Here is a 23,116-nt window from a genome sequence, read left to right as displayed (position 1 = left end):
ATTTTCTTTTTTGCTTGGCTATAACATCCAATAACTAACACGATTTTTTTTTAGTTAGAAAGCTTTAAAGAAAACAAATTTTTGGTCAGGCAACCCTTTTCATCTGTAGAGCCTATACAGAAAATTATAATTGTGAGAAAAATAACTTTTAAATGTTGTTTGAAATCGGATTGTGTTTGTTACTTCAAACTTTGTTCTTTCAAATTCCATGCAATGAGATTGTCAGCTACAAAATATGTTAAGCTATTATTGGTAGAATCTGAAGAATAACATCTAAAACAATATCTTAATGTAATAAGCCATTTTAATTTAATATTTTGTTTGATTGCTGTGTAGAAAGTTTTCATTGTTTTATTTTGTGATGAAATTTGTAAAGGTCTTCAAACGTGGTAAATTTTATTGCCCGGCTTATAGTTTAGATTTTTTAAAATCAATGTTGAATTAAAAAATCAGTAATTCCAAAATATCAATACACAAGCAAAATTAGTGATTGATGTGTTCCAGTTATAAATATACAATATATCAAAAAATGTCAATCATCAAAGGTCAAGCCAATTAACATGACCTCAGATCCCAAGGAGAAAGCGGGCAGCTTGTTCCGTGGTTTGTTTTCTCCGGGGCCATTCATTAATCCAGCCAACTTTATTTTTAAGATCAAAAAAATATCACTGCATAATGAATGAATTAATACTTTCCCTGCTCACCGCACACCGGCGCCACCAGCTTGACGAGGCGATTACATTGCCATCTCGTATCGGGCAGGCATACTAACTTTAAAAGTGCACAAAATTTTTTTCTTATGGCTTGGTAACTTCTGTAAGTATTATTTATATTCAATGCAATAAACCATCAATATTGTTATCTCTTTGAAAGAGAAAAATGGTAACATGAACTATATCAAAGAAACAACACATGGAGGTAATAATTTAATCCTGCGGGCTGATTACGAGCACACACTTTGCGTTATAACTTGCGATAAATAACGAAGGTTTGCGAAGAATATCGCAGGAACCAGCAACGTGATTACGAACACATCCTGTTTCGTTAAACTTCGATAATTGATGACGTTGTGGCGGTATATATCGCAAACTTGATTACGAGCACACTTTTCAAGTGATATTTATCGCACCGGAGCTACGTTATATATCACGAGCATTTCAAGTGGTGATACGAAGCGAATGTGAGGTAAGTGATATAATTACTCTTAAAAATAATGTCCTCCCGTCCTAAAAACGTCATTATAATCGCACATTATTGTTTTAAATATAGTCGAGTACGATGTAAAGCGATGAAGTTAAACGTAAACAATTGTTTTAGGTTAGCGTGTGCATATTTAACCCATGTTTGTACCATGAAATCATTGTTTTCGATGCATAGTTTGTGTGGAATAATTATGAAGTGGTTTAAATACGATCAAAGTAGGTAAGAATATTAATAAATGCTGTGTCATAGCTTATCAAATTAATCCTAACCTAAAGAGCGATATTATTTACACGCACATTATGAACTCAACATAGCTATAAATAGTTCAAATAGGCTGCTTATGTATATTTAGTGTTTGGGTATTTGCTCAACATGCATTTTTGTTTAATCTGTGCGATTGTAGACTTCAGACAGTAAATTGTATATTTCTCTATTTAGTTTCAGAAAGCTATTTCCGGCCTCCTTGTGTGTTCAATTGTGCTCATTCATTTACATATTGGCTCTATTACCTAAGTGTGTTAACATGGGTAATTGTTAACAAGTGGGGCTGATCATAAAACAAATAACTTGATGAATAATTTATTTATGAATTCCCCTCCTTAAACAGGATGATTCTATTAAATAACATTTCGAGCTTTTATGTAGGGGAGGCGAGGCTTTATTATAAAAATAAGTTTATGAAAACGGTAATTTTGAGTTCCTATTATTAACCTTGATACTTATTTCTGTTGAGATATTTCAAGTTGTTTCCTGTTTAAATTGTTTGTTATGTGTGGTTAGCTACACTTAAAATACTGCAAACCTATTCATGTCTACAGTTGGTTAGGTTAGCTACATTTTAAATATTGTATAATGAGGTAAATCTGGTGAAAAGCTACTTGTCCATATGTTTTTTTTAAATTATTTATTAGTTTTCAGACATTAATTCCAATAATTAACATAGGCTATCAATACTGTAACATTGTTTTACTAATAGAAAATTAAGCTTACCTCACCTAACCAACCATCCACACATATTTTGTAGTACAATTAATGTACCTAACCTAACTTAACTAACCATTCACACAGATCCACACTATTTTTTTGTTATTTTTAATTCATCTAACAAACTTAATGGTGGGAATGGCTGGTTTGATTAGGTTAACTACAAATACTTGAAAGTAGTGTAGACAGTTTATTAGGTTATGGTAGTTATATTAAATATACTGTGAACTCATTTTAACAGTTTTTAAGAATTATATATTGTAACACAGCTAACTCTAACCTAACCAACCACACTACAGTTTATACCTATTATTTTTGTTGGTAACATAACTTAAGAAACAGTTCACAAAATCACACAGTATTTTTAATGTAGCTTACTTAAGCCAACCAATCATTCTCATGTCTAAATTTTTTGATTTACCTAACCTAACAAGCTATTAAAATGGCATATTTCTAGTTTAACTGCTTGAAGAATTACAACATACTCATGGAGAATTGTTGGAAAAGAAGTCGAAAAGTTAAAATTGTTTTTAGAAATTAAAGAAAAATAAATGCAGTTATGCGTTACATCGAGGAATATTAGCTCAATAATACCATCTTAAAAATTATTTTTATTAATCAGGCCCTCTTGTTAACAATTAGTAGCCTACCAAACTATATTACACTAATTTATTTACCTAATGTTTGAAAATATTTCAGGTTCTACACAATGGCCTTTGCTGCCTTTCTGCTAGCTATCGAACTGGAGGAGAAGGCAGAGAAGATTGTTAAGAAACCATCAAAATCCCTTCGAATTGCCAGATTGCACCCTCATAGCAGTTGGAAAACCTTAGAAAATGAAGAAACACGAAGAAACGAGCTATGCAATTTAATAAATACTTTGTTATCAAGTTTGTTGCATTTATTAAAGAAATTGTGAAAATAAGTGTTCACTCATTTCCATGTTACTTTTGAGTATAACTTGGATATTATATTAAACACATGTTAACTTTTTGTTTTCTGGTTTCAGCAGATGATCTCATTGTCCTGAGAGAGTTGGCAGTGGCTTTTTTGAACCATTGTTTGCTGCTCAACTGATCTTTTTTTTTATTATTTTTAAATTGTACTATTGATCATTACCAGTATGAATTGTATAGGTTACATTAGGTATCATAGAGGCAGAGTTATAATAAAGGAGGTGCTAATAACAAAGTACACATTCTATAAAGTATGCTGACTAAAAGTATTATCAAGGTTTTTCCAGTCAAAGATTTCACAATGCTTGTATGTAACCATTCTTTACTTTTTTTTTGTGTAAACAAGATATAACATGGAAGAATTTCATTAGACTAGCTGACTATCAATGCAAGTTCCTGCAGGTACAACTGCTTGTTGTTGCCAGTGAGCCCATTTGTATACAGTATAGACATTGTTTCATGTGGACGAATATAAAAAAAATATTTTGAACTAATTTTTATTATTGTAAGTTTAGAATCAATGTAGGTATGTTTATTGAGACTGAGACAAGTACAAACAAATTAAATGACACACATTGCATTTAGCTAGATAATTCAGGAACAAATATTGACTTAGTATGATTCATCTTGCGATAAAGTTTGGTACAGCTCCATTCCTTGCACCTCCACAGTCAACACACTGCATCTTATGAATTGTTATCATCACTCACTGTTCTTATCTTTCTATTTATAATCAGAATAACCAATAACCATTAAATCTGTGCTTAGATGTGTGTGAATATTAAAATAAGCAATTTTTATAAAGGTTAGCTCGTATTTAGAGATCAAATCAAATGTTTCTTAAAATGTGTGATGAAGCCTTTGAACAGCTTAATTAACTATATTAAGTAAAATTTAACTTAAATAAAAGACTAATACAGTAAATTAATTTGTAACTGATTGTGACTGATGGCCATTATAACAAATATGCATAAAAAAAACTCTTAGGTTTCTTGGCTATCTTATGAAAACACAAGGATTGTAAGAGGTCTTTTTTTAATAATGAACCTACCAGGGGTATATGCAGGGGCAAGAGGAATATATGCCTCCCCCAAAATCCTAAAAGAAAAATCTATATTCTTCCCCCCCCCCCCCACCCCGCAAAAAAAATAACGCCAACAGCAGGCTAAGTGCTTCTATACCACTTTCCTCCTCCCCATCCCCCTTCCTCCCTCATAACAAAATTCTGCATACACTTCTGAGTAGAACAACTTTAATTTTTTTTTTTTTTTTAATATGAACTATTAACACTTCCATGTTCATGCAAGTCATTTTTTTTGTGTTTCATTTTAAATGTAGCACACCTCCAATTTCTGTCAACTTTCAGGTATCTTAACTACTTAATTTTCACCACTCTTATTTTAAACCCACTACACCAATCTCAAACAACAAAATTGGAAGCATACCAGTATTGAAAAAAATATATATTTGATTTTCAAATAAATATTTGGAAAAGTATAGGATAAACAAAATGCATGACTACCACAATATAATGTCTACCAGAGGTTGAGGGACAAAACCACCTTCTAGAATCTACATCGTTCCCAATGATGATGCTGTACCGAAGATTTGGATAATTCTCTGGTCAAGGCTGCTCAGAAATATAACTTGGATAATATTGCCAGCTGTTATCTTAGCAGCTATTGCTTAAGCTGCTCTTTTTATTGCAGCATATATCATGTTGATCCATTACTGAATTTTAAAAAAAAGGATTAAATAATTGGTATGCATGTACATCAGAAATTGTTCAAACTGAATATTATTTTACATATCAAACCATCAATTTCTAAACTTGATGAGAAAAGTAATCTATTAATTTATCTTAATGGAAAAAAAGGGGGTGGGGGGAGAATTAAAATTATTGAATATTTCAAGACAGTTTTTAAAATAATTGCAGCATATTAATAATTTACATACATGTTGGATCATTAACCAACTTGAATGCCATCTTGAAAACAAAGTTCTTTACTCAGTACTTACTCTAATTACTCAGTACTTAGTTTTACTTGTTTAAGTCATTGGTGAGATTAAATTAAACAGCAATTTAAAAAAAAACATAGCAATGAACTTTCATATCCTCAGATTATAAAAAAAAACTGTTCTTACACTGAAAATTTTCAAGAACTGTTCCATAATAACTGTTTAAAATGTCAATCTTTTTAAATTGAAACATTATGGGCCTAATTTTATCCTTAGAATATGCAACCCAACACACTGAACAGTTTAAAACAGACTTAAAAAATAAAAATACAAAAAGTAGCCCATATCTTCTCCATTGTAATTGAAGGCTGCTGCTTACATAAAAATTGTAAAAACTAATATTTTGCCAATGGTCAATGGTTTTTAATGTCCCTAAACGTTTGTTAAGCCTCTTTGCCAGTTAAATCCACAGATACATGCAAGCTTCACATTCATTATTTGAAGAAAAATTGGCTGCAAACTCTCTGTGGCTCTTAATAAACCACACCATGATTTCTGTTGGGCAGCAGTAACTTTACCAGTGCCACTCTAAGGCTTATTTTAACTGAGAACACAAATATTCAACACAGTGTACTCTTTAATAGCGGCATGTGCACTCTAATCAAGAAAACCACAAATTTAAATAATTTACTGTAATTAAACTTTACCAAGTGTACGAAGGGAGTAAAAAATGTTTGAGTGACCTATGATATAAATATTAGCAAAATTATTTTTATTTACGAATGGTACTAATATCTTGGAAACATTGTTTCACAACACTTGTATATAAAATCCACGAAAGCACATGAGTATTAAAATATATTTATAAAATATTAACTGATTAGATTACATAAACTAGAAAGCTCACCGCTGGAAATATGTTAAAAAGTGTTGTTTTTATTAGGTATGCTAATAACCACTTAAATATATCATTAACCACATATATGTATAACTTTGACGTATAAGGTTATGTTTTTACACAAGCACACCAAACTTGACTAAATATTTTTTAAATTCCACTCTTCATATCATATCAATAATAGGTTAAATAAAAACAGACACGGGTTCCTGGTAATTAGTTGTTCCTTTAATTTTGTAACCTGTAGAGTGGCCTCATTTTCATTCTATTGAAGTTCAAACATGCTTCTCGTTCGATGTTTATGTTTACATGGCAATACGCAGTTAGCCACAATGACGACGCGAAATCTTTAACTGCATTTTTAATTTAAACTTCTACGAAAAAGGCAGCAAAAAAGCTTAAAAGACTTTATTTAAGAAATTAGTGCATTAAAAAATATTATTTTGTTCCCAGTAACACTAAGTATTCATGATTCACTTACAAAATAGTCTGTTCGACGAACATATTAATTGTTCAATTGTTGCTTGTCCTCTGACGTCATGGATTCGTATCGCAGGTTAGCGTTACCGTGGAAAATAACGAAACGCATATCGCTAGGTGGGTCGTAATCACCAAATGCGATACGTGTTTCGTTACCGCGTGAAGAATAACGCTAGTCGTCGATGGTGTTCGTAATCAGCCAGCAGTCTTCACTTAGCATGTTTGGTTATTGCATTTTCATGTTATTATTTTTATTTTACTGCAATTCCTCCTACTTGTTATCTGCTATTTGTAGGGAAGGGAATTGTTCGCGGTCGCGAATTATTCGCGAATTTGCGTGAATTCTGAGGCAAAATGCGAAATATAGCATAGTCACAAAAAATAGGAAAACTTGCACATTATTGTTAATAAAACAGTTTTTAAAAACATACACTTAATTACAAACCGTGGTATTTGATGGCAAATGCAACAGGGTGATAAAATCACAATGCGAACGGTGTGGAAAAACGGGATTATCGACTGTGGAACCTCGCTACTACGAGACCTTCGAAGTTACGACAGTCTTGTAATGCACCGTCAGTTTTGACTACGTAAATCATACTGGTAATTAGGAGTGCTTCTTTGTCGGTCCTCTCGTAAGTACGATGATTTGAATGGCATCTCCAAAGTAAGAAAAAAAAATTTACGTAGTAAACACAGCCAGCAAGAGGAGCGATTGGGTGTGGGGGGGGGGGGGGGGGGGGGAGTTTGCGCGTTGTGCGTCACTACTTTCCCTCCTTGTTCTTTGCTTGCTACGTCGCGTCGGCAGACTGTGACTAGCAAGTTGAAGAGAAATAAAGGGGTGAAAAAGGAAGTGAGGGGGGGGGAAGGAGGAGACTGGTGACAAACAACATGCTCTCTCTCTGTTTAGCGCTATCACTTGAAGGCGACAAGTTTCCCTTCCCCTTCGCTTTCCGCCCCCCTCCCCCCATGACAGTTTCTGTCTAGCTTTCGGTAGAGGAGGAAATCTAAAAATAAACGTGTGAGCTGTCGTGACCATATCTCCCCCACCAACATAAGCAATTTTCTTGTCCATCTTGACAGGTTTTCGTGACGCATGAAGCTTATATTCCACATAGGCCTACTACCTGCATCAACAAAATTGTTTTCCCATGCGTTATTCCACGCTTTTAGTGACAATATTTCATGCATGACACTGCAACCATTTTTCAGCAATTTGTGCATGTATTGTAGCAATCCATCCTTGAATTGTGGAAAATTTCTAGTCTTATCGCAACAGCGTCTGAGCTGTGCCATACTACGACATCCACTACACACGCTGGTATTTCCTTTCAGAAACAGCTTCAGCTTACGCAGCGAGGATAGTGGATAATAGACATCCTTCCCTGCTCCCCTCCCTCTTTCCCCGCCCATTTTTCTCTCATCCACCTCCTTTCCTTGTTCATGCAGGGCACGCTGATTATTTTAGCTGCGTCTCGGAGCGCGGCCATTACGTCAAACAATTTCATTTGTGATTAAAACAAAAACCGTCGTAGATACAAACCATTTCATGGAGACCTTTTCTATTCGTAATTTCATTTGATACAACTTTTATTCTATACGATTTTTCACTAAAGTGCACCGTTTTCGAGATATGGTGTGAAATTGACACATTTTTGGAAAGTTCTGGAATCTAACTTAGAATTAAATTATCTATATTCGGTTATTATGAGTACTCGTAGTTACAAGGATTTCTCTCGCCATTGTCAACTCTCGTAATAGCAAGGTATTTATGTAATGGCAGAGGGGAGGGGGGGATGATGATGCAGACTGGCTTGGCCAAGCGTGACTTGATAGAGAAGAGGGCAATAGTGACAAAGAGAGATGCGGGTGGTTGGAATGCAGACAGGATGTTGCTAGGCGAATATCTTTCGGGCAGCTCTACTCTAAAAATAGCTTTCCCTCCCTCATAGTCAACACACTTCACTACCCCCCTCACAACCCATCTCGGAAGTAAAACGACCTTCGCAGTGCGCACCTGCCCGACAGCAGTCACGGTAAAACTTGCCTAGCGCACGTACGTATGTAGATATAAATAAACAAATTGTCTTGTACTGCTGGCAAATATCAGTAATTTGATCATGGTGAATTAAAAACATTCCAAAGGTGATTTGAAGTGAGAGTAGGTATCGAAAATGCCGAACAATAAATTAAGTGCTCGCAACAGGGCATTTCAATATCAGAAAAACGGATTCTAATGCTCTGATAGCCGCACCGTAATGTGAAAATTTTGCAAGTGTCAGGTTGCGTGGGAGCGTAAAGATTTTATAGAAAAACACCTAAAATCTGCCAAGCACATCAGTGCACAAAAAGGTTGTCCTGAAGCAAAATTACAGACTTCGATCGCTACATGCTTCAGTAGTGCGGAAAGGAAGAAAAAAACGGCTGAATACCTTGGCAAATGAGTGAAGGAAACTTTTCTGAAAGCAAATATTCTGCTAAAAAAACTTGAAAATCCGCATCTGAAAGATTTCCTGAACGAGTTTGTTGAAGGTGCTGGTGATATTCCTTGTCTAAGAGTACTAAAAGAAAAGCATCCTCCATCAATGCAGCAAGAGAGAGATGATGTAGTAAGAGAAAAGGTGAAAGACAAACTGTTAGTAATTCTGTGTGATGAAACTACGGACTCAAGAGGAAGCTGTGTATTTGTTGTGCTATTTAAAGTAATTGATAGCAGTGACAAAGTTGATACTGTTGTTGGTGATGTCAATACTCTGGAAACAGCCAATGCCAAAAACTGCTCCAGGGCTATTTTGGATTCCCTAAAGAAGTACAATATTGACTTTCACAACGTGTTAGTGCTTGTTTCGGACTTGGCCAGATACATGGCAAAGTGTTTTAACACACTAAAAGACATCATGGCCGACCATGTGATTATTGTGCAGTGCTGGGCTCACAAGCTCAATTTAGTTGTAAATGAGCTTGGAAAAAACCTCCCTGAGCTTCAGAAGGCTCTTGCCAAAGTAAAGTCAGCATTTTTAAACACACGCAAGAGATAACATTTGTTTAAGAAGTTCCTGGATGAAAAGTTCCCAGGTGAGGACATTCCCCTGTTTCCAATGCCAGTGTTGACAAGGTGGTCTTCCTGGTACGACTCCGCTTGCTACCTCGCCGACAATCTTGAGGCCATTGTTGAATTTTTGACCACTGATGAAATTTCCTGTATCAACAAAACTGGAGTCCAGTACAGAAAAACCTCTATCTATCATTTTTCAGGGGACCAACAAAAAAATTCAGTAGATGCGGACAGTCAATAGATGTGGACTTCACTCTTAGATTTTGAAAAAAAATATTTCAACCTCAAAATTAGTGTCAGAAATATATCAGTTACTTGTCATTAAAGTTTAATCAATTGAAAAAAAATAAAAATGGAAGCATTTTACTTAATTCAATTTACACTTTAAAAAAAACATAGCCTATGCACAATAGACCTACAATTCAATTTAAATTTCTTCAATAATCCTAATTCATTCATCAAGTGTTCTCAACTACAGTTAAAACTCGTTCTTACGGCCCCCGGTTTGTACATACACCTCGGTCGTACGTACAAATTTTCGAAAAAAAAAAAAAGTTAAAATTATGAAAAATTGTAAGAAATACATTAAAGTTAATTAAAATACAGTCGCATCCTGCAGCGTTCAGAACTAATACGGACTACATTACACATACGCATTGCGCCACAGTAAAAAAATTAAAAAAAGAAAGACTGCAAATTGATGGAAATTTACCGTCAATCGCGCGCTGTGCACGGAGAAAGGTCATTATACTCGATTAGCTGTTGTTACGGCGCGGCGTAGCCGCCGGCTGGCGTTCTCTATTCTCTGAGCTGCGCTGCGCATGCGCAGTATAACACACTCAATGCTCCGCCCAGACTCGTGACATTCCATCAGCAGCCAGCCAATAGATGAGAGCTTAGCGGAAAAAAATATAAGCTCCACCTCCCGTGTACCAGTTTTGTCCAGTTCTAATACCAGTTTATTGGTATACGCACCAGTTTTCTCGCTGCCGTGACATGTTCAAGTTTACGTTCATCTTGATGTCTTGATACCAATAGTTAATTATTTACGATCCCCAGAAATAAATGGTTAGTTTAAAAAATATGCGTCAACTGTACAATACCGTACTTCCGAAATTATAAAATACGTATAAAACAGTTACCAAGACTCCGCTCATTTTATCTTGTGAAGTTTATGTATCGTACCAGTATTTCGGCTAAGTTGTGACATAAATACAGTATCAGAACTTACAAGCAGCCACGTCTAATATTCTCATTTCCCTTACGTTTATAAATTCGTGAGTTTATGTTTTTCCCTCGTGCATTTTAGATTGTCTCCTGCTATGATTACTCGGACTTTTACATGCCTAGGCTTAAATTATTATATGTTTAGAAATAAAAGCATCTTTTAATGTTATAAAATATGTACATTTTGCGATTTAAAATGTTCTTTGCCGACTATAAAGTTATGTTTTTCACAATGTTTTTAGGCCTACTAGCTAATATTATCTACACTTAAAGTACCCACTGTATTTTTTTATTTGAGCAAATATATTGTGTGTTAATTATTATTATATTGATATAACATATAAAAAAAATATAAACACAGGGCTTACGACACTGCCTCCAGTGTCAAGTTTTTTTTTTTATTTTTACGTTTGATTAGCTCTAGTGTTGTTTCTGCACGAATAGGATATAATTTCGATCGAAAATACATCAGCATAATATATAGACACGGCTAGAGGTGGGTTGTTACAGCAATTTTCAGTATCTGTTCCAACCAGTTACTGATACAGTAATGTACTGGTTACAAGTAGCTGATACTTCTGTATCAGCTACAGCAGTAGCGGTCCCAGGAAGTAACAAGGTATCAGCATTCTCGTTACAGGTTACACATCCTCTCGTTACAGGTTACACATCCTCCGTGCCGTCATCACCAGTGTAAAAAGGTATCAGTTTTCTCTTTCCATGTTCTTCGTAAAAAGGTATCAGCTTTCTCATTCTACATTCTTCGTAGTCGTAAAAAGGTATCAGTTTTCTCATTCTACATTCTTCGTAGTCGAAAAAAGGTATTGGTGTTCTCTTTCCACGCCTTTCGTAATCGGAGTCTTCAATCTTTGCAAGGAGCACGCACTGCGCACTGAGCGTACTTAGATGAGAAGCCTAAGATGTACATCAAGCTCTGTCCCTGCCCGAACACGCCCGAATATTCACCTTCGGCCAACCTCGGGATTTGTTTTATTTTTGCGCAGGAAAAATTAATTCAAATATTAAAAGTGGGTCGGTTGGCTACATTAAAACACTTTAGAACATTATGGACGGTTAGTTAGGTTAGTATAGCTACATTAAAATAAACAGAGAAATATAAATATATATAAATAAACCCGAGGTTGGCCGAAGGTGAATATTCGGGCGTGTTCGGGCAGGGACAGAACTTGATGTACATCTTAGGCATCCCCCTCCCCTACATTCTTTCCCTTCTTTATACCTTATTCGTCGTGCCGCTCCCTCCCCTTTCACAATATCCGTCCAAGTGACCGTCATCAGCGATCGGGTTGTGCGCACATTGGCCGTGGTGTTGTTCCAGGTGAATTATAAACTGATACTAAAGTACTTGATACTTGAATAGTGTACTCGTTTGCAGTACTTGATACAGGTGTGTATCAGTTATAAAGTAGCAGATTGATACTCTGCAACCCACCTCTAGACACGGCAGGTCATTTCCCGTGGCAGCAGGATACGGCAACGGCAATTCATTTTCCGCGGCAGCGATGGGAAAAGTGAGGGGGGGGGGGGGATAGCCACAAATGGACGTAATTTGGCCTCGCTGGTTCGTATGTACAACTCGGTTGTAAGGACAAATTTTGGAGAACCGTGAGTGTACGTAGAATCAAGGTTTCACTGTATTTACTATGCCGAGACATTTTAATCGCTCTAAAACGTTAACCTCACTTTTGCACTTTTTATTAAGTCAACATTCACTCACATGTAAAGGAAACAACAATCAGAATCAGGAAGTAACATGTGCCATAGATGAGGATAGCATGCCCGAACAATGAAATACCAGCCTACAGAAATGCGTTCACGATGCTGCACAGGAATCAATAAATTTTTAATGCCACAGTGGATGCCATATGGGTTTGTACCTTATAAACGAGACGTCTCAATGCTCAGTCATAATAAGGGACATGTTTATTCTTGAAGTGATTTTATATACGTACGGTATAAAATGTTTTGTTTTTTACGTTACCATTTTAGCCGACATGAAAAAGTTTCGTACATAAATACAAGTCGATAGTGTGGCAACATTTTGTGACTAGTCAATTTCACAGAAATATGGCACCAATGTTAACCATCTCCTGTTTGTTGACAGTTCACTCGTTGCTATTATAAAATGGCTGCAGATTTAAGGTGATTTTTACTATTTCTATATACTATCGTTACTGTTTTTATGACGGTTTCTTTCTAAGAAATGGTTATTTCTGCAAAATCTTTATGGTTAAACGATCATCTATTATAATTTATAGTGACGGGACCACATATTTTGTACGATCAATGCGGACAAAACGATAATTAGAACATCGGTACAAGCGGACTTTTTTAACCTTAGTTGTATGACAATTTTGCCAGGACCGTAGGAAGTATACTATAAACACGGACAATCGATACATGCGAGTTCGATAGATAGAGGTTTGACTGTACTTCTCTACTGCATCAAGGGATGATGTTAAGTGTGTGAAAATCCAGGCAGTTTTTGTAAAAGAAGTGTGTGAGAAACTGGAAGGGTCATCATATCCTTGCAGTCACACACTCAGTGGTGAAATCTGCAAAATAGAGCAGGTTTTGCAGCTTGCTATAAGTAGAAACTTTGGGCAGAAAGTAAATGAGCTCTTGATTGCTTGTGAAAAAACGGTCTTCAAAAGGAAAATCACATCTGCCTTGGTGACAGCAGCATCACATGCATCAACAAAACTCTTGTCATTAAAGGCAGGTGATCCTTCTCAGAAATTTTATCAAAATGTTGCTGTATTTGATCCCTCAGAAATTGTGCTCGAAAGCATCTCTCCCGAACTTGGCCAAAAGTTGAAACAGCTGTTCTTGCTCTCCAAGCTCTGTGAAGATATTTTACTTCAGGGGTACAAGGAACTGCAGTTCCTTGTGCAAACAAAGTTGAGTGAAAACCAAACTGTTGACATTGTTTCACTCCTCATGGCGGTTTCAGTGAACCATCCTGACTTTGCTCGTGCTGCTTTGCAGTCTGTTTGAGTACCATGTGCTAACGTTGACTGTGAAAGGTTTTTTCTAACTACAACAACATTCTACGTGATAAGCGTCATCGTTTGAAACAAGAAAATGTTGAAATCTTCACTGCAATTTATTTTGGAAGTTAAACTTCGCTGTTTCCTCTGACATAGACATTATGTTAAAGATAAAATATTATTCGCCAAGTGTTTCAGTGAATTACATTGTTTTTACAAGTATTTTCTAAGGGTTGTCTGTGTATTTTTTAAACTTTTTTTTATAGTAATTATTTGTAATAACTGAAATGTTACTGAAGTTTTCATATGTATTATGTTGTTTCCTCAGTTAAAAAATCACTTCTCCATTTATTAATTCACTTAATTGGAAGCATCAGAAGGTTAAAATTGTTTATACATCACGAGAAAACTATTGCGGAATCATTAAAACACTTAATATGAAAACACCGATTTTCCCTCCCTGAAAGTACCACTTTCTGGGTTTGAAAATACCGCTTTATGCCACTTGAAAGTACTGAAAAATTCCCTTCCCTAGCTATTTGTATAGGTCAGGTGATTTCTTAGTTAACACTTCTTGCTCGACTAATTACATAGTGTGGTCTACCACTAGACGTTCATTTTGTGTATTACTACAGTTGAATGAAGTTCAGACTAGGCACCTGTGAACACTCAAAATTTGAGATTAAAGCAGAGTTTTTTTAATACTCGAACTTGAGATTGTGACCTTTTGAAAATTTTGAAATTCACGCCATCTCTTCTTCTTTTTTTAGTTCTACACCTTACTTTACAAAATTATGACTTTCATTATTTTGAAATATAATTATTACTAACCTAGTACCTATTATTTACTTTCTGTAACATTATCTACTGTATATACATAAATAAATAGATTTTAACCTTATAACTTGTTTTCATCTACATGTCATAAAAACAACTGAAAAATCTAAGTAAATATTTTATGTCTACAAGTCTACAATTACATAAGTTGTATGAATTAACCCTCTGCACGGAACACCGGCCTGTGGGGCCGGTATAGTTTCGAATTTGAGCTGTAGAGCATGCAGGGTGTCACCCTCCTCACCCTTCTTCTAAAAGAGTCTCAAAGCATCCTCGGACAGCAGGTAGTCGTTATCAGCGTCCGGATCTTTCAACCTCGTGGTCGCCCATTAACGCTTTTCTGAAACCTACAGGGTCTCCTGGACTGGTGTTCCCTATAAGGTAAGTTTCTTCCCGGTCTGACAGACCGTTATTCCTCTTTATGTGTATTATTCACCTGGTCTCAGAGACCCGTGTTCCTTTTATCGTAGAGCCGGTCTATGAGACCGGTATTCCTCTTTACAACTTTTTAGATTTTGTTTTGTTCATACTCAGTTTTTCTATCATATTCATAGAATCTGTATCATTTGTTTAGGTTGGCTGACATGAGCAGAGCACCGAGCAACATTTCTGCGCGGACCAGAACAATTTTAGAACTTGCTTCAGCTGCACATTCGGATGAGGAGTCCGATGTCGACCTCGACTCAGAAGACTCTTATGTTCCTTCGGAAAATGATGAGGAAGTGTCACAGCACAGCTCTGACAGTGAGCTCTCGTGTGATGAAGATGAACCTGCCAAAACAGTGAGAGCAAAAGAGGCGAGGTCTCCTGCCAACCAAGACAGTGGCATTTCTTCAGGGAGTTTTAGGGGAAGGTATGAATTTATTTGGAATAAAGATCCAGCCCAACCCATAAACAGCCGTTACAGCCAAAATATTATAAAAATTAAAACATCCACACTCAAAGGTCAAAGGCCCTGCAAAAAATGTACTTCATCCCAGCCCTGAAGACGTTTGGGGACTTCTTTTTACTCCTGATATTCTTGAGGACATTTTACATGGACTAATATGAAATTGAATTCAATGAGAGAGAATACCAAACTCAATGATAACTCATATCGCCCGACAGACATAGATGAAATAAAAGCATTATTAGGATTGTTGATTTTGAGCTGCATTTACAAATCGGCTAGAGAGTCACTTTCATCACTTTTTTCCACAGGGCCTACAAGCAGGCCAATATATCGCGCTGTGATATCCGAAAAACGCTGCAATATCCTAATCAGATCATTAAGATTTGATGACTCTAGTACCCGACATACCAGGGAAGAAAAGGATCCGGCCGCTGCGATTTCTGGAATATTCAACAGGTTCATAAACAACTTCCAGGAGATTTACGAAATTGGAGCCTTTGCCTGTGTCGACGAGACTCTGGTCCCATTCCGGGGAAGATGCAAATTTAGGATGTACATGCCTAACAAACCTGCCAAATATGGCATAAAATTAGTTTGCCTGGCTGACGCTCAAAATTTTTACCTTTCAAATGCCTACATTTATGTCGGTAAAGATAGTGACGGGATGACTCAGTGCTGAAGAAAGAAAGCTGAAGAAGCCGACGCAAGCAGTAGTACGATTAGCCAAGCCTTTGTACTGTTCCAATAGGAACATAACTGTAGATAATTGGTTTTTGAGTATGGAGCTGGCACAATATTTGTGTGACAGGTCTTTGACAGTCGTGGGGACGCTAAAGAGAAACAAGCCAAAAATTCCTCCTGAATTTCAGCCAAATAAGAGCCGGCCTGTTGAGTCATCATTATATGGATTTACCAAAGAATTTACACTTTTATCGTATGTGCAAAAAAAACATAAGGCTGTCATTCTCCTGTCATCAATGCATCACGACAATTATGTCGACAGTAAGAGTAACAAGCCGGAGATAATTTCATTTTATAATTGCACCAAATCTGTAGTCGACACGTTGGATATGAAGTGCAGCGTGTATTCGGCCAAAACAGGAGATGGCCTCTGGCAATTTTTTATCATCTGATATCCATTAACTGCAGCAACGGCTACGTCATCTACAAAAAATATTACGAAACCACAAACCTACGTCGATTTGACTTTATATCCAAATTAGGGTTGTCACTGACAACAAACCATCTTCATCGACGGCTTACCATTCAGAACTTGCCATCTGGTCTAACAACACTAATAAAAAATTGCCTGACAACCATCCATCCTGAAGATGCCGATGCTTCTTCTACAAGTGTGTGTGCAGTGCAACACTCCTAATTGCTTGGAATGCTCAATGAAAATATGCAAGAGATGTGCGTCACATTTGTAATATTATTTAAACATTCATTTACTTTGTGTTTTTTTTTTTTGACATGAATTTGTCATCTAAATTGTTTTTATATTTCATATGTTTACAATTAGAAAAGTTTTTTTTCTATTTAATTAAATTTTATAAATATGCTCCTGACTTACTTCATAAAATATTGTGAAATATATACATATATATGAATTGCACAAGAAAATACATTCAGTTGTAAATGTTTCTTTAAAAACCTGGTAATTCACATATATTTTAAAGTATGAAAATACCTAAAAAAATTATACTGGTCCGACGGACGGCTTAACTGATAAAAAAGCAATGATCCGTGCAGAGGGTTAAATAACATCATTCTTTTAGGTACCTAAATCAGTATCCTGCACATTTGATTTGATTTTTAATTATAATATTTGGAAAATACTATTTTAAAAACATGTTTATTAATTTCCCACCTTGTGATGCTTAACCCAATATAGACCAGGTTAAATTCTAGTTTATTCATTTGCTGGCTTAATTTTTTTGTGAACTAAATATTATCAATATGTGAAAAATATAATTCGCTCAACTCAAACTCAAAAGTTTTAGCTTGGGGTTTAGAACTCGACTCAACTTGAAAAACACCCAGCTTGCAGATGACTCATGCAGACAACTAATTCTGCAGTCCCATTTATGAAATATTTTTAAACATACATATTAAATTAGAAAAAAAGAAGAAAAAAACTCTCATTGCAGGTAAAGCCACATCTTAGGTTTGTAAATCAGTAACTTACATTGATGGCAGGATTGGATTCCACAGCAGCTGCTCCAGACTGTAGGTTTATCTAAAATGAGAAACACATTAGTATTAAATGTAACACGTGCTCTGCAACCCTTGGTAGCTCCAGCCAGGCATGCCAACACGAACTATCAGACTCACTGTTCCTCTCAGGTTTGGCAGCTTGGCCGTGTCGATCCTCCCAACATCCCACATCAGCACCTTGCTCACCGGATCAAACGAGTATTTGCCTTGATTTGGGACGAGACTGCAGTTCAACACTGACTTTGGCATCGGGATTTCGATCACCACAGACTCCACCTGAAACAACATAAACTAAAGTTAAAAGCATGTTATGCAGTTTAAACAGCAAACAAAATATTCCCTTGAAATTCTTGTAAGTTTACAGTTTACTTTACTTCAAAAAATTACATATAAAGAACATTTAAGTTTGGAAGTATATGAAAAAAAATTGGAATAATGTACCACAGAAAACATTTATTTTTTAATGTACAGCTGAACTCAAAATAGGTCACTTTTTTTTCACTAAAGGTCACTTATGGTCATTAAATTTTGATGGAAGTCACTTTTGGTACTTTTAACCAGTTACAAATGCTGCATGTACCACATTAATTTAAAATTAATTGTTTTTAATATTTGTCCATTTGGAAAGAAACATCAAGTGGAAACCATAACCAGATGTCTACTATCTTAACAACTGATGTCATTTATTATCTAACGGTGTTTTTTTGTAATCACTGTGCTATTGTAGAAACGTGAACTTGTTCACTCGTGTAGTTATAAACCTGATTTTGCACTTAAAGAGCATTTTACTTTAATTAATGTGATGATACTCATGAAGAAACTTGATACACACTTGCTTCATTTTACAAATTTCTTGACTGTTTGATATTTAATTCACTCAGGTGTTATGGGTAAAGTGAAAAAAAATCAGAGGTTGAAGAAAAAGAGCTTCTGAGGAAATGAAGAGAAACTGATGAAAGAAAACATAAATTGCAATGGATTAAAAACTTTAATGTTTGAGATAAGAGAAGAAGAAAGGATCACTTAAGACAAATGTTTGAAAAACAAATATAAGATTTAAAAAAGGCTGTTGCTCAGAACATGAAAGAAATTGGAGTAGCAAAAGCTAGGCTTGAGACTATGCTTAATGTAAGAAAAGAAGTTGAAGAAAAACATGCTCTCCATTGAAAAAAGATAATCAAAAATTATTTAAGATATGAATACTTTAATGAGACCTTGTTCTAAACTCATATAAGTAATTCAATATAACTTCTAACTTCATTAACTAACTCAAAAAGATATGTATCAAGTTATTTTAAATATTCACGGGCACAAGTGCTAAAATCAGAGTATGTTGATACAGCAAGGTATACAAATTATGCCAAGTTTGAAATGAACTATTGCCAAAAACTATATAATTTTCTATAATTATAATTTTCTCTAAATTATGTTTAACAGCTGGGAACATAGAAAGTGACACTGAACACAAACTAACTTGGTCCAGTTAAAAACAAAATCACTACCAGCATCCTAATTTATTTTGTAACTGTCTTTACTTTATCATAAAACACACACACACAAACATATATATACTGATTATAGTACAATATTTACAACACATGAATATTCTGTAGTCACTAAAGTCACAATACTTCAGCAAGGTAAGATCGAAGAACAAACAAAATAATAAGATTCCTATCTACTAGGGTATCCTCTAAGTGTATGCTGGGATAGCAGCACTTAAAGTTATGGTGTAAAATAGTGGAGAGAGAAAAACTTAGAGCAAATAAGAATTCAAATGTAATAATCAGAATCATCACATTTACTATGAGAATTTGAAATCAGGATCCTATAGTTGACAAATACTTGAAAATTTTCATACATGAATTACCCTTTACATACCTTTTGGTTTATAGATCATGGAGTATGAAACCTATAAATACTTTTAGTAATACGTGTTCATCTGTGAACTTGACTTTTAAGTATTCTCTAGACCAGGTGTACTCAACCTTCTTAAGGTGGTGAGCACCTGCAACTCATCGCTAGAATTGAAGAGCACTGCAAATGTTTAAGTTGAAAAACATACCTACTTATTCTTGCAAAGATACTCCTTTTTATTTTTTTATTATACGACACAGCTGTAAAAGCACGCAGAGTTTTATATATTACAAATTAAGTATATTTTATTAGTTTGTTTCTAAACATTTTATTATAGTATTCTCATATTACTGGCATAAAGTTAAAAATTATATTTAGTTTAGGATTTTTGAGCTTAGGTTGCATAAGTATTTTACACTTTGTTCTATAGCCCAATAAATATAATCCTTCAAATTGTTCACAATCATTGGTTACAATTGTTAAGTTATTTGCAAGAAAGATAAACCAAAAACAATTTTCCTGCAAAAATAAATTTTTTATTCATACTAATGGAAAGGAAGTATAACAACATACTACGTGGCATATTTCCTAAAATTAATCGTTTGAAATAACATTAAAATAAATTTAATGCTATCCTTAAATCTGCTTGTAGATAATTTCAGACAATTCACAGTCTGCATTTAAACACAGGAATGATGGATGCATACAGTAGCATGGAAAAAGAACACTGCTAGTTCACCATGTCTAGTGAGACCCTTGGGCCTGAATGTTATTCACAAGATCCTGGACATCCAACGGGAAATCACTTGTGGCAATCCGCAGACACTCCTCCAAGTGAGATTCACTTAATCGTGATCGCATTTTGTTCTTAACATACTTCATCACTGAAAAAGCACTCTCACACATATATGTAGTTCCAAACATTGCTAGGCATTTGAGAGAAATCTTACGTAGGATGGGAAACTTTTCTATTTCTTTTGAACCCCAAAAAGTCGAGAGATTTTCATTTTGAAATAAAATTTTCATGGCCTGCGTAGACTGCATTTCTATTACTTCCATTTCAGCGTATACCAGATCATGACACTCAATAAGTTTAACTTTCTTAACTAAGTCAAAAGGAAAAGTTAGTGGATTAAAGACCAATACGAACAGCGACTCATATTCTTCCAAGGTTTGGAATCTCGTGCTGAATGCATTTGTAAGGTCTTGAAGTGCACGAGCAACAAACTTGGGACAGTCTGTGCTGCCCAAACTCTGCAAGGTGCGTTCCATTTCAGGAAAGTGCAAGAGTTCATTTTTTTCAGCCAGCGATAAGAATCTTTCTATTTTTATTTTAAAGGCAAATATTATTTGTTTCAAATCAATAACAGTATTTTGTCGTCCTTGAAGGCGGATGTTTACCTCATTCAGATATTCAAACAAATAAACAATAAAAGCCTGGGTGACCTTGAAATCATCTTTGTACAGCTGAGGGAATTGAGGGGCGTAACCACTGGAAGAAATAAATGCCTTAATTTCTTCAAAAAGTTTCCAAACACGTGAAATAGTTTTTCTACGGTTTAGCCAGCGAACATCTGTGTGAAGAATTAAATCGGAATGTGGAGCAGACAAATCTTGTAGGAATACTCTCAGCAGGCGTTTGTTCAGAGGTTTTGCAGTAAGGAAATTAATCACTTTCACAATTACTTTTAAATGCTCTGGCATTTCTGGAACTGTCTGAAAATGACAAGCTAAGTTTTCAACATGAATCAAGCAGTGGAAATGGATGAAAGAAGGAAAGCGTTAATCTTTCTTCAAAAGTGTAACAAATCCCTTGTTTTTGCCTACAGTTTTTGCGCCATCCGTAACCACACATGCAAGCTTTGACACATCAATTTCATTAGACACGAAGAAGTTTGTAACAGCTGTGTAAATGTCTTGACCTGTAGTTGAACCTGATAGGGGCAGAACTGTCAAAAATAAATTATCAACTGTCCTGTGACTATCAATGCAACGCATGAAGCACATTAGTTGAGCTACCGAAGCAACATCGGTGGACTGGTCCACCGCTAGCGAAAAATAAACACAGTCAGACAATTTTTGCAGAGTATTTTCCTTGATTTGAGCAGAAATAACATTAACACGTCTGGCGACTGTATCGTTACTTAAAGGAACATTCTTTGCCGCATTAATCCGAATACTCCGGTATTTTTCAGGTAGGTATGCTTTCAACAAGAGTTGTCACTGCTGAAACAATACAGTCTTTGACCACATCTCCAACTGAAAATGCCATTCCTTGCCGAACTAGTTTGTTAGACATGTCTATGGATACTTCTGTAGAAAGCTTATTAATATTACTGTTGGAAAACAGTTTTTGCTGACATTGAAACTTTATCTTTAAGTCACTCACCTTATGCAATCGTGCGTCTGAATTTACTGGATATTCCTTCATGAACACACTGTGATGAGTTTCGTGATGTCTTTGACAGTTTGCTTTTCAAAATCCAGATAAAGAAGCCGAACAGAGTAGGCAGATTACACAAGCATTATCGTCGTTCTGCACTACAAGATAATCAGTCTCCCAGGTTTTCTGAAATGAGTACTTTTTTTGTTTCTTCCCTTCGCTGCCCTTATTTGAAACCACTACCGATAATGACAGCGATGATGTCGATGTCTCTTCATTCCCAGGACGTATCCTAACAACAAATTTATCCATTATAACAAACTATAACCTCACACTTCACGTAACTGTGCTCGGTGCGCAGAAAAATATATGTATTGTCACGGCAATCACAATGGTACGCGCCACGCTATATATTGTGTGGAGCCCGAAATATTTCAATCGATTGGGACACACCCATGCTGATCTGCAACCTCTCGACAAAGTTATGTACTACGTGTGTTGCGAGCAAGAGCATATCAACAATACAAGAAAATCAGTATATGTATATATTTTTTAAAATGTGGAATAAGGGTGTTCGCGAGCACTTTTCGACCACAACTATTCGAGCACCATTATTCCTTCCGCGAGCACTCGGGTGCTCGCGAGCAAGAGGTTGAGTACGCCTGCTCTAGACAATGGTTCTGTAAATGCAGTTGTTGGTATGGTCGTAGTTTTCTGACCCGATGTGACGATTAGTCGTAGTACAATAATCACCAATCCTCTGTCTATCTTCCACAGTACAACAGAAGTTCACAGAGTTTTTTTTAGTGGCTCTTGATATGACTATCCACTATATTTATTCATTACGATCTTCTTGCAGTCTAAATTTGGTGGCTCTTGACATAACTTTCCAGTAATATTTAAAATAGTCCATTTAGAAAATAGTTCAATTCGATACCACACAAATGAATATCACAATAGAAACCAATTCAAATACATTGGTCAATTGAAAATCATTTCATACGAAGGATCCCTCAGCACATCATTCTGATAGGAATCTTTCACTTCGACATTCAGCTGCACAATAATTATATAAAATCACTATTCAAGATGTTGGTCTAAATAGTAATTCTTAGTTCAATTAGTACTATCAATGATATTTCTGCTTTCATCTGTTT

At 35.6% G+C, this 23,116-nt stretch overlaps 1 protein-coding gene across 3 annotated transcripts in view; it reads right to left on the bottom strand.

Annotated features, from left to right (window-relative positions):
- Nucleotides 1–23,116, bottom strand: part of LOC134543190 (AP-3 complex subunit mu-1) — a 117,670-nt gene that overhangs the window by 12,699 nt on the left and 81,855 nt on the right. For all 3 annotated transcript variants that reach the window (XM_063388086.1, XM_063388104.1, XM_063388096.1), the window contains 2 exons: nucleotides 17,837–17,995; nucleotides 17,691–17,741 (listed from right to left, as the gene is read on the bottom strand). In XM_063388086.1, coding sequence (XP_063244156.1) covers nucleotides 17,691–17,741; nucleotides 17,837–17,995 — 210 coding nt within the window. The remainder of the gene's footprint in view (nucleotides 1–17,690; nucleotides 17,742–17,836; nucleotides 17,996–23,116) is intronic.

Source organism: Bacillus rossius, chromosome 1, assembly GCF_032445375.1.
Source record: "Bacillus rossius redtenbacheri isolate Brsri chromosome 1, Brsri_v3, whole genome shotgun sequence".
Lineage (NCBI taxonomy): Eukaryota > Metazoa > Arthropoda > Insecta > Phasmatodea > Bacillidae > Bacillus > Bacillus rossius.
The sequence above is the reverse complement of the archived record's forward strand: the minus strand, read 5'-3'. Positions and strand labels throughout refer to the sequence as shown.